The 16,638-nt window shown below is 45.0% G+C and overlaps 2 protein-coding genes across 2 annotated transcripts in view; one reads left to right on the top strand and one right to left on the bottom strand.

Moving 5' to 3' along the window:
- mboat2b (membrane bound O-acyltransferase domain containing 2b) overlaps positions 1–9,876 on the bottom strand; it is a 28,816-nt gene extending 18,940 nt beyond the window's left edge. The window contains exon 1 of the mRNA XM_084439285.1: positions 9,756–9,876. Within this exon, the coding sequence (XP_084295411.1) occupies positions 9,756–9,842 (87 nt within the window). The 5' untranslated portion in view covers positions 9,843–9,876. The remainder of the gene's footprint in view (positions 1–9,755) is intronic.
- Positions 9,877–10,553: 677 nt separating this feature from the next.
- Positions 10,554–13,885, top strand: e2f6 (E2F transcription factor 6). The gene is made up of 8 exons (XM_084440406.1): positions 10,554–10,973; positions 11,075–11,133; positions 11,233–11,285; positions 11,666–11,852; positions 12,498–12,652; positions 12,792–12,904; positions 13,065–13,224; positions 13,425–13,885. The coding sequence occupies exons 1-8, from the start codon at positions 10,638–10,640 to the stop codon at positions 13,460–13,462; spliced, it is 1,101 nt and encodes a 366-aa protein (XP_084296532.1). The 5' UTR covers positions 10,554–10,637; the 3' UTR covers positions 13,463–13,885.
- Positions 13,886–16,638: the final 2,753 nt, after the last annotated feature.

Genomic DNA, 16,638 nt, shown 5'->3' with positions numbered 1-16,638 from the left:
CTCTGCGGCGTCGTCTTTAATTGATGCTCCTTGATGTTGCCCATTACTGCTGAGGCGAGCCTAGGCTAAGCTAGGCTAAGCTAGGCTAACAGCACTCCAACTGCAGGCAGAGTCATGGTGTAAGGAACCAGAGGCGTCCCAATGTCGTCAGTGCCAGCTGAACTCTGCCGGTCAGGATAGACAACACACACAACACTGGGTCGTGTCCGAGTCTAGCCGAGGACAACAAACTGGACGTGTGAGAGCCTCCAGTCACTGATGGAGGACTAATCCGATTTTCTGCTTGAGAGACCAATGGGGCAGCTTTTCTTTAAGGAGAGGACAGGAGGAGAGGATAAGAGGGAATGAGAGAGAGAGGTGCTGGACTGGAATTTCACCTATGTATGTTAACAAGTACCTTACGCACAGAACATCCATCCGTCCATCCATCCGTCCCTCCGTCCGTCCGTCCGTCCATCCATCCATCCATCCATCCATCCATCCATCCACCCGTCCGTCCGTCCGTCCGTCCGTCCGTCCGTCCGTCCGTCCGTCCATCCATCCATCCATCCATCCATCCATCCATCCATCCCTCCATCCCTCCATCCCTCCATCCATCCGTCTGTAGAATGGACAAGTCGCAAATAAAACACTGCTTAGAACAGATCCTCGATTTTTCCCAGTTTCAGAGAGTTTGAACTTCCGGTTGTGTGAGGAGAATGGAATATCAACAGTATGCACTCGGTACAGATACGGCTATTCCATCACATTCGCGAAGGTATCCTCGCCAGGACAGCGTGGCTTAGGCTTAGTTCTGGCCAGCGTGGCTTAGTTCTGGCCAAATTTCATTACCTGCATTAGGGTCACCGATTAAAATATTCTTCTGCTCTTAACCCATCCCACTGTCTTTCCCCCAAAGGCAGCTGGGAGGAGACAGTAGGTGTGCATGAGCCGCGCCCGAGGACCAATCCAAGTGCTCCTGTCCGTCTTCGTCAGGGACGAACAGCGTCAGCAATCTGTTTTTCTGCAATTTTTTCATATTCGTTCTTATGGGAGATACCCTTGCGTACACGGGGAAAACATGCAAACTCCACACAGAAAGGCCCAGGAGATACCCAAACTGGGTTACTGACAACCCTGGGGATAGCAACATATCTATTTAGGCAAAATCAAATAATTATTAAGTACCTTTGAAAATGTTGGTTGATTCACAAGCACTAGCTAGCTAGCTAACCTTATTGGCGCTGTGTTGCACTTCATGAAAACAGCCACTTATTACCTAGCTAGCTTCTACACAAATGAAAATAGCCAGCTAGCTGCTGTACTTCCCACCAAGTCCCAGTCAGCTTGGCACTGCCAACTTAAGTGAGGGGCCACATTGTTACCAGTTATGCACAATTGAGAGATGCTTGCCAGTGCTAGTTTGAAAGCAAGCTAGCTAGCACTAACTTAGCTACCTAAATAGCTCAGAATCAGATAATGCACTTTCACTTTTCGGAACAGGCAGCTGGGCTATATTAACATCATGTTAGCTTATATAGATAGCTAGCCTCTCCAATTAATCAAATCAAATCGTTATACATAGCTAGCTTACATTGGTTTACCAGCCAGCTAGCTAACTTTACTTAGCCATCAGTTGTGGACCGGCTGATATTAAGCAGCTAGATAGCTCGCCTCTCAAACTGTCAGCCAGGCATGCATAGTCAGCCGTCTTCTTCTTCTGTGGGGTTTAATGGCAGCTTAGATTAAAGCGTTGCATTACTGCCATCTTCTGGGGTTAAGAAGCTCCTACAGTAGTCAGCAGTCAGTGCATGCTTTGCTAACAAATAGCCCCAGAGCGAGTTTGTGGCAATAAGACATTTGCAATTCTAGGACCTGATAGGCTCTGCCCCTCAGCCAAAAAGATGCGTACACGTTATGTCAGAGATGTTGTGGAAAAATACTGCATAAGGCAAAGATGAGGCAGCACTGGGAGTGGATGACAGAATGGGGAGACCCATACATCACCCCCCTACTCCCTTGTCCTCTGGCTCCTCCCCCTCTCCACCGAGTTTCCTCAACACACCAGCTTCTCTCTCTCTTACTTGGCTGTAACTGAGCTATGGGTGAAAACATTCACTTGTGCAGTGGAATGACCTTCCAATGACATTCACATAGAATCTTGACGTGGCGTGTAACTCAGTCAGATCATCATTCGGTGGATTTTCGTAGTCACTAGACTGTGAGATGAAGTGTGACCTGAAAGTAAAGCGCTGGGGAGAAGAGAGGGAGAGAGAGAACCGGAGGACAAACACATTTTCCTCAAATGAGGAAGTTGCTAAAGGTTCACTGGCCCTGCTAATGCTAAGGCTCCTTGAGAAGCTTGTTGCTAGGAGACAGCCTGCCATCCCAAAGCTAAGTGGAAGTTGAGGGCCTGAACGGAGGCCATGTTTTTACAATCTGAGCCTTGTCACTGCATATGCTATTGCTAACGGTTTATACAGTACGAAGAAATTATGTCTTTTCCCACACAGACACAGTTCATCTTATCACTATTGAGCTGTGACCCTCAACAATTCTCCCATGCTGCAAGATGAGTCATTATTTTGCGACTATTGAGAGACACGAGAAAACAGTGGCCTCACAAGCCCACATCAAGGTTATTTAGTTAACAATAACTAACTAAAAAACGAAGACTAGGTGTGAAAAAACATTTTAGTTAACTGAAATAAAAACAAAAACTGGGCTTTACAAAAAAACAATACCTAACAAACTGTATTGTATGTAAAGAACTATAAATATAGCTGCAAGCAGCACTATGGGGGGCAAGCGCGACCATCGCATCAAAGGCAGCAAGTGAAACACGCCATAGCCGCATTCGAATCCCCACCGAAGTTTTGAAAATCGGGCATACGGTTCAGCATGAACGCACTTCCAACTTTCACACGTTGGTGGCACTAGAGAGTTTAAGGTGTTGACATGGGCTTGGTTACAGTGACCAAGGGAGCGTCGACAATGAGTGTGCCAAATGGGGTTTTGATATATCAAAACGTTACTGAGATTTGAACACACTTCCTTTTTGGTGGCTTCACCACCGAATGCGACTGGATGTTGTGTGCAAACACTTTCAAAGATCAAAAATCCCTGTAGACATTGGTCTTCCTAGGAGAAGATACATTTTAAGCGTTTTTCACAAAATGCAAAATTGAAGAAAATGCAATATGGTGGAAAATGACGTCATAGAAGCTTGAACTCGGTACCTGATTTTTTAAAATTGGCCTTATGGCTCAAAGTTGACACATTGGTGGCGCTACAGTGTTCAAAGTGTCAACATGACACTTGGTGATAGGGATCACAGGACTGTTTTGATAACTCAAAAAATTTCTGATATAAAATACCACTTCCTTTTTGGCGGCTTCGCTGACGTTTTCGATTGGCTGTAACTGGCGGCTTTTGAAAATACAAAATCCCTGTAAGAATTTTGTAGCCATTGGTCTAGAGATTGTGCATACCGAGTTTCGTGGAGATTGCTAAAAATTCCTAGGAGGAGATACATTTTAAGTGTTTTTCACAAGATTCAAAATGGCAGAAAATCCAATATGGAGGAAAATTATGTCATAGTCACTGCACACAAACATGAAAATCACACCCATTCTGCACCCAAACACAAAAGGTCATAGTTTTACTTCAGTGGCTGATGACAGTCCTTCTGGTTTCCTGTTTTCACTGACTCCATTTCCCAGGTCCCAAATCCTGATCCCTGCCCCCTGAGACTCCTATCGAACAGATCCTGCCTGGGACTGCAGACAGGCCAGCACAAGCTCAGTCCACGCTAGACTAATGGAGGTTGACCACTAGTCAGCAGTACCAGGGAGGGTGGCCCTGCCAGCCCCTCTTAATAACCCCCATGCCCAGCGAAACATCTGCCCTTGGCATGCAAGCAGAATTACACAGCAGTAGCACAATAGTTGCACTCAGATTATTAAATCTCCCATGAACACTAAGTGCTCTCTCAGTGCAATACACATTAGAGACTCCATTATTTATCTGGGCAGTAAGACACCGCTATGCTGCTCCACGTACACTCATCATATAGCATCTTTCTACAGCGGCAGACAGTCATACACTTACCCTAAGTAATAGCATGGTAAGCTATAGCGGTTTGATCTGGCTTGAATTTAGCATTGCAGCAATACGATTTGGCATCTACTGTAGGCTATGTGGGCCTATAATGCTCGTCATCATTTTTAAAAGGAGAGGTTGTAGCAAATGTTTCACATTTGCTTGAGATGGGTCGACAGCGCAGTTACCCTCACCACAACATCCTGACCAGAAATGACAAACTGTATGTGAGGGACACTGGCGTGGCCCCGTATAGCCTAACTCAAAATCAACCCTGCAATCCTATTTCATTTTACATGGCAGGCCAATGAAAAACAAATTCTTGTTTGCAACGACAGCCTGGCAAGAGTTACACCGACTGAGTTCCCGGACAGGTCCTAGGTGACAGGTCCTAGGGGACAGGTCCTAGGTGACAGGTCCTAGGTGACAGGTCCTAGGTGACAGTCTGAGTGAGACAGAGAATCAGTCCCTCCTGAAGTACAGCATCCTCTGGTTATATGCTCAGCAGCTACAGCAGCTCTGGCCCTAAACATATGGCCCCAGCCTAAGAGGCAGCAGCACTGAGCAGACAGGCAATTATGTTATGAATCTTAATGGTTTCTCTTTAGTGAGACTCACTCATAGCCTGGAAGCCAGACTCATCGCAGAAAAAAAGTAGTTTTAAAAATGTAGTGAAACTACATTTTTCACGATGAGTCTGGCTTCCAGGCTAACTCACTCATGCAATATTTAGGAGTCATCTCATACAGTAGGGAACAGTATCCTGATTCTGTAATGCTACAGACGCCATCTTAGAAGGTCTAAATTGAGTCTCTGTTTATTTGTACTCCCCAACGTGGCTACCCGATACTCTAAACAGACTCTCTAAACAGAAACATTAGGATTATTCATAAACAGGAACTTGGGGAATTTCCCATCATGTTCCAGAATGATCTCTGGCTGCTTACCAAGAAGACAACCCAAACACAGAAGGAAGGAAGGGTGTTTGATAAAACAGTCAAGTACACTCAGAAAGCATGCACCACAGAGTAGTACTTAAGGAAAACGCTCCCAACAAAATCCAATGTAATGTAGGCCTATGCTAAATAGAGTATTTTAACTATCCATTCTGAATATTCTAGTAAAGCCCCACTGAGCACAGGGTAGACGCTGCCTGCGAGATCTCTCCTTCACTAGTGAAAAATGCTGAGTAATGAGGTCACTCTCTACATCATAGAGATTCTCAACCCCAAGAGGTTTGTTAAATTAATTAGCTTCGCCACATAAAAGACCTCCCATAGCACCAGCCTCCTGTTCTACTGCACATAGTGATTTTGTTCTAATTTAACCAGAAAAAGAAACACAATGATCCTAGTGTAAATGGAGGAAAGCCATTTCAGATGTCCAAACAAACATGGCCATTTTAAGGATAAAATTATGTAGCCTGACCACGAATCAGCATCAGAATGTTATTCACTGCTATATAGTAAAAAAGCAGCCTTATAGTTTGCATGACAAATAGGGGCCCTAGCACTCTGAGAAGACTACAGGAACACTACTTGGGCCAGTGTCCCTCTCCTAAATGATCTGCTACAATACCCCAAGGGATTATGGTCACTGTAGTCATTAGGCCAGGAATCAGCTGTGTGTGTCACACACAGCTATCCCTGGGGAGACCTCCCTCTGAAAAGGCCCACTCAGCAGTCCAACCACTAGACCCATGAGAATCCCCCATTTTAGCAGACCCCAGGGAGACAACAAGGTAGAGCCATCTGCCTACAACACTGCCAAGGAACTACAAGATCCATGGCCACTGTAGCCTCAATAGAACATAAGGCACAAATTAGGTAGGTAAGTATGTAGTAGGTATGTAGATAGGTGGGTAGGTAGGAAAGGTAGGTAGGTAGGTAGGTACTTTAACCCATTTTGGGGAAATTGCACCTACACCTACCACATTCAAGAGACATCAACACAAAGTACAAAAGGTGCAATAAATAGACTATACAAATATTGCTCTACATCAAAGGACCTGAGGCTCCTTGGAAAGTACATTACAACCAACTGAGGAAGTTTAGGATGTTTGATGTATGTAGAACAATGATCATCATTGCTGGAGTATTCAGAAACTCATACCACACACTAAAGAATTCCCATCCGTTTCAATGAGAGAGGAATGAGAGAATGATTGTGTGCAGTACAATGCATCGACAGCATTATTAGCAACATGTTTGGGTCTTCGGTTGGTTGGTTACAACTCTGTTGTCCTGTAAAGGTCACTAACTGTGCCAGTCTCAGATCCTCCCCAACCAAATCTTTGCACATGTTGCCATTTGCAGAGCACCCTGTTTGATAGCTTAGCACACATGCATTGTTGAGGAACACCTGAATTTATGATTTCACACATACTGCAATGTAATATCAACCACAGCTCACTCAATAAGCCTGAGGTCATTAACGTGCTAAAACATTCATTGCTATTGTCGACAGGGCTCAGGATGTAGATGTGAAAGCCACCAACCCTGCTACTGCCCTTAGTTAAAGGTAATAAGACTTCTGCCATGGAAACTGCAGGGCCATCAAACCACAGCTTTGGGTGCCAAAGGCCATATGAAACAGGCAATAATTGAGCCCTACTTTATTCTGTTTCTTGAGGAACACCAATAGGCGTTAGTCAGTGTGCTGCAGTCACTAATTACCAACAACCAGTGTGTATGGTGAGAATACACTGTACCATGAGCACAGTACAGCTCATCTTCAGAATCTCATCTGAAGTGGCAGAGAGGATTCCCGGACGGCCAGGCAGTCAGGAGAGTGTGTTTCTTTAGGAACTGGCAGGCAGAAATATTATTACCCCATTTGATATCACAGGAGTCCTTTACCACTGGCCCACAGTAAGAATTACAACGTGAGCTGCAGATACCCCCTTCCCCTGGACAAATTCCCTGGACAAATTCCCAACACTTAATCAGCTTACATGACAGGGTGGCTCCGGAGCACAGAAGGGGGCAGCCAGGCAGGTATCCAAACTGAATCTAGCTTAGGAAAGATCACCTCTAAGCCACAGAAAGATTTCTCGGCAAGCCTTCTTTGGTCCGTTCTCCTTTGTTTTCTAGCTTGGCAGGCCGTTTCCACGGTAACATCACTAGGGCATGCTGTTAATCCCCTATGAAGAAGCACTTTACAGAGACAAAATAGGACTGGATATAGGTGTCTTGCTGTATCCCATGCACCGCTAACTGACTCGTACACTGGTGTGGTATTTCTCGGACAAATGTCACACTACCTCGCTTCCCAATAACCAGAGATATGGATAGTTTTTGTCACAGCAGAAATATGGGGCTACTGTATGTCATTCTTTGGAATGCAGCACTGCTAGCACAACAAGTTTTAAGAAAAACAGGGATGTCAAAATCTGTTTTATTGCCAGGTAGGTTTTATACATACTAGGAATTTGTTCTGGTCAGTTGGTGCATAACACTGATGGGTACACAACATTAGACAGGGTGCAAGGACTAGATGGGACAGTGCAAAGACAGGACTGTGCAAGTTAGTATGATTGTTACGGGGGGGGGGGGGGGGACTCCAAACCACAGGCATCTCAGGCCTTTGTGAGGACAGTAACTCTGACGTCATTGAGGAAAAGCACTGCGGGGGTAGTTAAGAATTCTTCTGTAGGGTTTCTTTCCATGCCTCCACAACAATGAAGCTAGGCATGTACCGTATGCCATCACATGTGCTACAGGGGACTATAAGGATTCAATTGGCTGTAAGAGAACAGAGGACAGAGTCTCTACCCTTGAGAACAATGCAACAACAAAGGCCATGCAGACTCGGTCTGGATGATGGGGGATCCAACTATGTGCTGGGATAGGATGAGGGTCATGAGCAGAGAGGGTGAACTGATCCATATGGAGTAGATCTCAGCCTCACCACCTATAGGGCACTCATTCTCTCTCAGCCTCACCACCTATAGGGCACTCATTCTCCTTCACACTCGTACCAGTGAGTGATAGGTCTCCCTCTACAGTGTCTATGGGAGAGACAGGGCAGTGGTGGTGGAAGTAGAGCCACTCAGATTACAGTCTGGATGAAACAAGGCCCCTTCTAACAGTAAAACACAACGTCTGCCATCAGAGACAACTGACAAAACAGTGGGGTAAAAAAACTATGAGAGATGGTTAGTGGAGAAATACCTTGGGGAAACGCAATACAAGATTGAAGTAAAGTATGCACCACCAATGTAAATATTGACTAATGAAATACAAACACCTGATACCTCTCCACTTGTTGGGGTGTAATGAGAAATAGTCGTTCAGCCAAAGATGTGTTTACGTTTCACTCATTAATACTGCAGGTCAGGTAAAGGGAGCATTTACTGCAATCTGAAGCTGCAAAGTTGAGTAATTAGGTTGGGAGAGAAGGAGAAAGAGGGGACTGCTACAACTTCATGTACATAGTCTCCATATCCTTCCCTCTCCCCAAGTATTGCTAGTCATCTTTAAGTAACACAGACAAGTGGGTCAGATTTAATCATCAACAAAGTCTTGTGTTTGCTCATGTACACCTTGACATAAAAACATACTTGACGAAATATGTTTCGGATTAAAGACGGAAATATGGGACTAGTATGTCATCCTTATGCTGACTCGTTAATAAAGATGATCAAATAACCACCTTGATCTTAAGTGGTAGGTTTCCAAAGTGACAAGCTGGCTGGAGAACATTTTTTCATTCTCAAAAAATGTATTACAAGATTTATCAGAGGGAGCAGATGATGCAGGCCAATAGCAGGCAGAGTGCCAATCCCACAGATGTGATGTGAGATGTGGCCTTACTTAGCAACAGAGCCTCCATCCTTCACCTAGTTCATTAGAGCACTTATCGAGATTGTTGGGGTTTTATGCATGAACTATGGATGAGCCCCCTGAAAATGATGTAAGGCCTGACAAAACTTGAAAAAGCATGCCCTCAGTATTCTAGTAAGGTTATAAGATAATCAAGAACAATTTGAGCAACAACTTGTCTGATGCCTAGGATTAAGGTAATATATCACATGTAATATCACGGCGCTTGGTTATGTCATCCACAGTCATCTGTCTGGGAGACAATAGACAGGCAGAATACATTTTCTTCAGTTTGTGCTGCCAGGCCCTTGTAAGACAATATAAATGTGGTTTTAGATGTCTGATCATTACTCTTATAAATATCCTAGGTTTTTTGGTCACTAATCAAAAATGTTGAAAATACCGGGCTAGGCTATTACGTAAAATCAAATTTCCTCGTTTTATGTAGGTTAGACAACTGTAGATTGTATCAGGTATCAGGTTCTGGTGGAAGAAAACTGTAGTCTAGTAGCCTTGCCTTCATTTTGTTCAGATAAGGACGCGACATCAGGTTTTGCGAAAATAATTTTATGAATCGAATAGGCTATGCTGTTCAAAGGCTCTGAGTGATCTGATTTCGTCAATGAATTTCGTTCAAGCCCGTTTCTGCAGAATAATAATAATAACAATAGACACACTCGATTGAATCGATGTTATCTTATCCCATTTCAGTTTCTACGGCGGAAAATGTCAAATAAAATTTCCGTTATTTCACTGTGGATCAACCCATGCTGGTCTTCTTGATGCGATTTCTATGCGACGGAATGCTAGCCTACAAATACAATCGTCAATGATTATAACAAATATAATTACCTGGTCCAAAGGCAGATTGATGATTTCACTAATGGGTTGCAGCAAACTGGACCCTGTACATGCCGGGGATATTGTTTCAGTAGCCATGATTCAGTCGGCGTTAGAGAGTCCTGTACTCTCCTTCCCCTCTGACAGCGGGTCCCAGATTCGCCCCAAATCTCTCCTCCTCATCCACCGCTGTAGCTGCTGCTGTTTGCTGCTGGCCACTACTGGCTGTCGGTTGCGCTACAGCACCGTACTGGCGCAAAGACTCTCCAAATCAACCACCATTTGGGCAGGCAGGAATGCGACACATTCTGGCTTCAGCCAGAGCTGAGAAAGTAAACACGGCCTTTAAATAAAATAGGTAGGTAGGTACACTGCCGCTTAAACGAAATGTATCATTTCTTGCCAAAAATATTTGTAGCAAGTACTTCTTCCATTCTCTTCAGACTAATACATCAACATGGAAATTCAAATAAAAACAACAAGGAGAGATTGTGTTGTGGAAAAAAGAAATACGCGCAAACGTCCCAGCGCAGATACCTTACTCCTTCGCCATCGCATAAACTGAGTGAACGTATGATGCTGTCGCTTCGTAATTACGGCGTTGGTCGCCGGTCGCCGGTGCTGTAGGGGGCAGCAACAGACATCCGTGCTGAAGGCTGAACCCCGGTCTGCGCGAGGAGGGAGGGGGCGGCGGCCCCAAGGGACCCGCCTTTCATTGATTTTTTACGAATCTCATAGGCTGAACTGTCGTGACGCGCCGACTTCCGGATCATAATATTGACTCTTCCTGTCTGACGAACCTGAATCGTTGATAAACAAACAAGCGTGAGTTGTGTTCAACTAACGCTCGAATGTAGCTAGATTCTGTCAGAAAACAATTTGATTAATTCGACCATGGTGAAATGCGTGGTCTCGGGGTGTCCTAATCGACTCGATAATAAAGGGGCCTTTTCTAATCGACCTTCCAAAAAATTCTTCAATTTTCCCAAGGATCCGGCGCGAGTAAAAGTGTGGCTTGCCGCCTTGAGAGAAAGCGAGAAAGAGGAGTCTGCGGAAGAGCACATTATTTGCGAAGACCACTTTCTGAAAGAGGACATCACAACCCGCGGAATAAGCGAGGATGCCATTCCGATAATGCCACCATACCTCGACGGGCCGTTGGGTATAATCAGCCCATGGGGCGCGGACTCTTCTGAAGGGGAGTGCGCGGATGCTGCGGACCATCCTGGGGTAGGCTACGTTTTGTCAGTCACTGTCAATCGATGGTAATAATACCTGTGTTTAATAGTGCGTCGCCCACGTTAGTTAACGTTTCATATTTTGAGTTACAGATTGACGATTCTGAAATTGAAGAAGCTGATAGTCAACCAGGGACTGAATCAGAATCTAGGTAAGATAGCCCACCCCCACTTTCTTCTAATCACTGGTCTAATGTTATGTTGATTAATGCACGTATGATCTCATGTGGTCTAATGTGGTTTTGCTGTAGTTTCTTTAACGAGGGAGAGAAAATCCAGAGCAAGAATTCCATTCCAAGAAAAGGTAGGCATGAAGGCCACATTTTATTATGATGTAGAGTTAAGAGATTATTTCTATGCATTTAAACCTGTGTGAAGCACTTTGGACGTGAGTTCTTTCTGTGGGAAATGCTATATAAATAAAATGTATTTACCTACAATGAGCCCTGTCCTCGTGTAGTCTCCTCCTGGGTAAATTCATATTAAAGTAGGAGTCACATGCTGTGTCATCATAAAGGGTACCTCTACAGCTGTAATCATCCAAGAACGATCACCCTGTGTGTACTGTACTGTTTGTATTCACACATTGGTTGAGATAATCCTTTTGGTCACTGGTCAGATGCTCCAACCACAGGGCCACCTGCTGCCCTGTTTTTGACTTGTGTGACTGTGGTACTTCCCTAGATCTATCCCTGGGTTTGCTGACCAAGGGCTTCCTCGAGGCCTTGCACGCAGCCCCCGACGGCGTGATTGACCTCAACGAAGTAACGCTGCGCCTCCAAGCACGCAAGCGAAGGGTGTATGACATCACCAGCGTGCTACAAGGCATCCACGTAGTCAAGAAGCAATCAGCCAATAAGATCAAATGGATGTGAGTACAGCTCACACTCAGCTCTTCCCTCTCCTCTCTACTCTAATGCCGGACTCATACTACAGGATTTGTGGTCTAATTTATCCGCGATTTACCCCTCCCGACAATCGGAGGAGAAATCTGGTCTGGAACGTTGGTTGGTACCACTGTTCGGCCCGGGTTATCTTGTAATATGAGGGGTTTACAGATCCAAACCTATACCTCCCGATCAGCTCGCAGACCCATCGGGGCAGCCCCAATAATATCAAACATTTGACATTTGGATAATTATGTCACAACTTTACAAGCAAGACGGCAAGTTTGTTGCTCCCTCGGGCACGATAATATCCTGTAGTGTGTGGTGAGCCATTGTTTTCGAATCGTGTAGCGCATGTTTGTTTGAGATTCGTGAGAAAAAATATCTGTTAAGATTCTCCTTATGTGCGTGATGCAACCTGATTTATAAATCAGTTAGGATTTTTTAAATCCTGTAGTGTGAGCCCGGCATTAATGTCAGTTGTCAAATAGATTTGTTCGTGACTGGGCATGGGATATATCAAAACAAATAAAACCTTTGCGCATTTCATACCACGATGCACCACAGTGCAGTACATAGAAACCGAGAGAGCGATTTGCAGTAAGGTTGCTCTCCTCCTCTCTTCCCAGAGGGTACTCCCAAACCTGGTTACCTAACTCCTTGAAGCAGAGACTGCAGAGGGAGCTGGGCAACCTGAAGGTTGTGGAGGAGAGTCTTGATGAGCTGATCAAGACCTGCGCCCAGCAACTCTTTGACATGACCGACAACACGGAAAACACTGAATATCCTTTTCGGGGTGTGTTGTTTACAGGCCTTTCCTGGAAAAAGTACAGCCCCTTAAGTTATGCTAACATTTGCCTACCGCAGTCATGAACCCAAGTCATATGTGTCCGAATGTGGAGCCTTCTTTAACTTCTGTACATCAGCATACGTCACTCATGAGGACATCTGTGGTCTGGAGGTGTTCCAGGACCAGACGGTCATAGCCATCAGGGCTCCAGAGGAGACCAAACTGGAGGTGCCCACGCCCAAGGAGGTAAGTCTTTGAGTGGGGGGAGGGGTGTCAGTCTGGACCCTGGTTTACTAACCTGCTCCTCATTCAAAATGCATGAATGGAGCTGAATTAAGCACAATTAGCTAAATGTTTGCTCTTTGAGAATCTGATCAATTGGCTAATCAATGGCTTTGGTTTCCAGGATAACATCCAGATGCACCTCAAAGGAGGGAAAGGTCCGATCAAAGTCCTGACCTGCGAGGTGGAGGAGCTGGAGGACACGCAGGGCCCCGGAAGCGGCCCCACTGGGGCCTTCGTCACTCTGGGAGAGAGCAGGATTAAGACCATGCCCCTCAACACAGGTAACACAGACACACACTTTTCAGTCAGGCTAACGCCTCAGATTCTCCTTGCATACTGTAGCTTCAAGTAGATCAAATTTAACTTTGATAATAAGTGAAATACAAAGTGTCGTTTCCAATACTTGCAGCAGAGGGCACTGTAAGTCAAAAGATGGATAATCTAAATTGACCTTTGACCCTGTTTGGTGTTTGTCCTGTAGATGCTCCAGGTCCTCAGACGGCTGTCCAGAGTGCCTAGTCAGTGGCAGAGCAGCTGTTGTACTGGCCTCATGGAACACTCTTGTCTCACTGTTTGGAATTTCACAGACTCCACACTTGAAAGATACCTTATTTGTCCATTGAGTTTTGAATGGGGAACTGTAAATGATTATAGAGTTTATAGAGGAGGTTCCGACTTGGTTGTAAAAATGAACATGACAATTCATGAAAGTCATAGACTCACAAGCTTTATTTTTATATGTTTTATTTTGAGTTAACAGAAGTGAATTATTGGTGGGTGCAATGCATTACTGTAATAGTGTGTTTGAGAATCATTTTTAGACAAGCATCATATCCATTTAAAATGAGAAAGTTATATGTTTATCATGTACAGACGTGTATTTTGGATTGTCATATGTTGACGTATTGTTTCTTGTTTCATATTTCTTTTGTCAGAATGCTTTTTTATACTCATGTTGATGTATTTCCTGTACTGTGGATGTAACATTGTTCATCTTGGTGTTCTATTTTTTGTGACTAGTTTTCATATGATTAAACACACTGATCAACTAATTACAGTTGCCTAATGTGTTTATATGTAACACCACATAGCTTACTCATCGCAACAGCTCTTGGTGCCATGTTTATTACATGACTGAAGCAACATGGGAGGGACATACCCAATCATAAATGTCATACCCTAGTCATAAGCTATGCTGGTGCGCTGTGGAGAGCTGAGCAAAGGTAAATTCACATAGGCTATTCCTATTGGTCAAAACTATTCGATTTACATATTGTCCTGCCCCCTTATCCACAGGTTGACGCTCAACTGTAAAACACTGCATTCAGCAGGTTATTGTGAGCTTTGGTGTAGCCTATGTCAAACCAGTGGAACAAAGTTTCGGATTTTTCCTTTGTTCCTGTGAACGCTGCCCCGGCGCAAAATAACCGTGGAATAATGGAATTTGGGATTTACTCTTTGAGGTGGACTCAAAGATAATTCCGCACTCCGCACTCCTGATGACTTTATGTGGACCTACGCTGATCCAGAAATGGCATAATTGGAACGACAACTACCTCTTTGGATCATCAATCATTTACATAACATTACTGCGTAGAGACACGCTCTTTTCTATAAGGAACAGGAACACATATTAGGCTATTTAATTGTCAGAAACACATCTACAGTGAATTATGCCGGACCTGATCACTGTTCCCGAATTTGTGGCTGAAACAAACGAAGATTACAAAGCGCCCACAACCTCAAACTTCACCACTCGGATGTCCCATTGTCGGAACGCCGTGGCAGCATTAGAAGAGGTAAGACCAGTGTCAAAATATGTCCATGAATATGGAAAGAAACGACCACTTTTCACGTAGCCTACCATCGAATTGAGGACAAGTCTGTAAAAGGGGAACGAAACACTGCTTCCTCTTTGCGAAATCCAAGCCTTTTTTTTCACCTTAAGCTAGCTGTGAACCTCGCCCATGCCCCGGTGCTCACAAGACCCTGATTAAACCTGTGGTTTCTGTTGGCCAGTAAACTCATTTGAACCAACGTAGGCTGGTGCTATCTATAACAATAAATGATCATTTGACTCATTCTAAGCAGTTAGCCTAACTACATATGTCACTTTTTAGGATATTGCAGGCATTAGGACAGTATTTTGAATCACTGAATGTTGCTGTCCCCCCCCCCCCTCTCTCTCTCTCTCTCTCTCTCTCTCTCTCTCTCTCTCTCTCTCTCTCTCTCACACACACACACACACACACACACACCGTCCCAGGGAAGTAAAAAGCTACTCATTCTAAGTGCAGTGTTGTAGATAAAGAGTCATGAGGACAGTTGGGTGACTGTAACACATGTGACGAGTTTCACATTCAGCTCATCGCACCAAGTCAAAACAAACAGCAGTGGTCTAAACTGAAAGAGAGTCTGTGTGTCTCCTTCAGAATACACTGAGAGCAGAATGCACATACATGCTGCAACAATGGTGCAGGCTCCTCCAGGTTGACTGGCAGCACTACCTTTTCTGGTTCAGCTGGTCTGTGAGAGGTTGTTGATACAGGTATCCATGTGAAGCTAGCTAGTGTCATGCTATACTGTAGCAAGCCTACCCCTTTGGAGAAGACTACAAAACTCTCTGAGGGAGGATATCTTTCTTTTTCTCTCCCTCTGTCTCTCTCTACCTCAGAAGAACAAAGCGCTGGCCTACATGATATAGTACTGTTGCATCCTGGGAGAATCCCTGGGGCCTGGGCTGGGACTGCACTTGTCTGCTCCTGTCCTAGTGTTCCCTGTGTCTGTCTCTCTCATTCGATCTCTCTCATTCTCTGTATTTTCTCTCTCTCTCTCTCTCTCTCTCTCTCTCTCTCTCTCTCTCTCTCTCGTTGTCTCTCTCGCATGCATGTAGACTATTATCCCTCATGGGCATAATTGGGTTTGCAGCAGAATCCTACAAACACAACCAACATCAAACAGACGTAGCAGGAATACGTTCCAGACAGAACAGTGTGTGTGTGTGTCCCCTCCCTGAGCCAAAGCTATGCCCTCAACCACCACGCCTGCCTTATCCATGTGACTGCCCAGCCTGTCTCAGCCCGTCTGCTTCTCTACCTCCCTGCACGAGTGTCCGTTTGCCTGTGAGACTGTCCCTGCCTGCCTGCCTGCCTGTGAGGCTTTCTGTCTGCCTGTGAGACTGTCAGTGTCTGTCTGCCTGTGAGGCTGTCAGTGTCTGCCTGCCTCTGAGGCTATGAATGTCTGTCTGTCTGCCTGTCTGCCTGCTTGTGAGACTGTCAGTGTCTGCCTGCCGGTGAGTCTGTCAGTGTCTGTCTGCCTGTGGCCCCTGAGTGTGAGTTTGGACACGTTAGTCACGCTATTGAGAAACGAGCAGACTCACCAGGTCTGTCTGCAGCTTTGTCAGAGACCTGCATTAAGGCCATGAGAGGGGTCCTCTCAACGCTTATGAGCTCATGTCTGAGTGTGGTTAGTGACTGCTACTATATCAGCAGAGAGTTTCACATGGGGGCGGCCTAAACCTGCGATTAGCCACTTCAATATACATTATGGTTTTCCCACAAACCATTTCCTTTTTTGTGTAGCCTTGCTAGTTTTGTGCCCGTGTTGTTGTAGAGAGTGGCTGTTACTATCATCATTAGGCCTCATGGTTTAGCAGGCGTGGACTTTGGCATAGTGCCAGTGTAGCTGCTGTGTAA

Source organism: Borostomias antarcticus, assembly GCF_949987555.1.
Source record: "Borostomias antarcticus genome assembly, chromosome: 6".
NCBI lineage: Eukaryota > Metazoa > Chordata > Actinopteri > Stomiiformes > Stomiidae > Borostomias > Borostomias antarcticus.
This window is presented reverse-complemented; position numbering and strand designations above follow the sequence as displayed.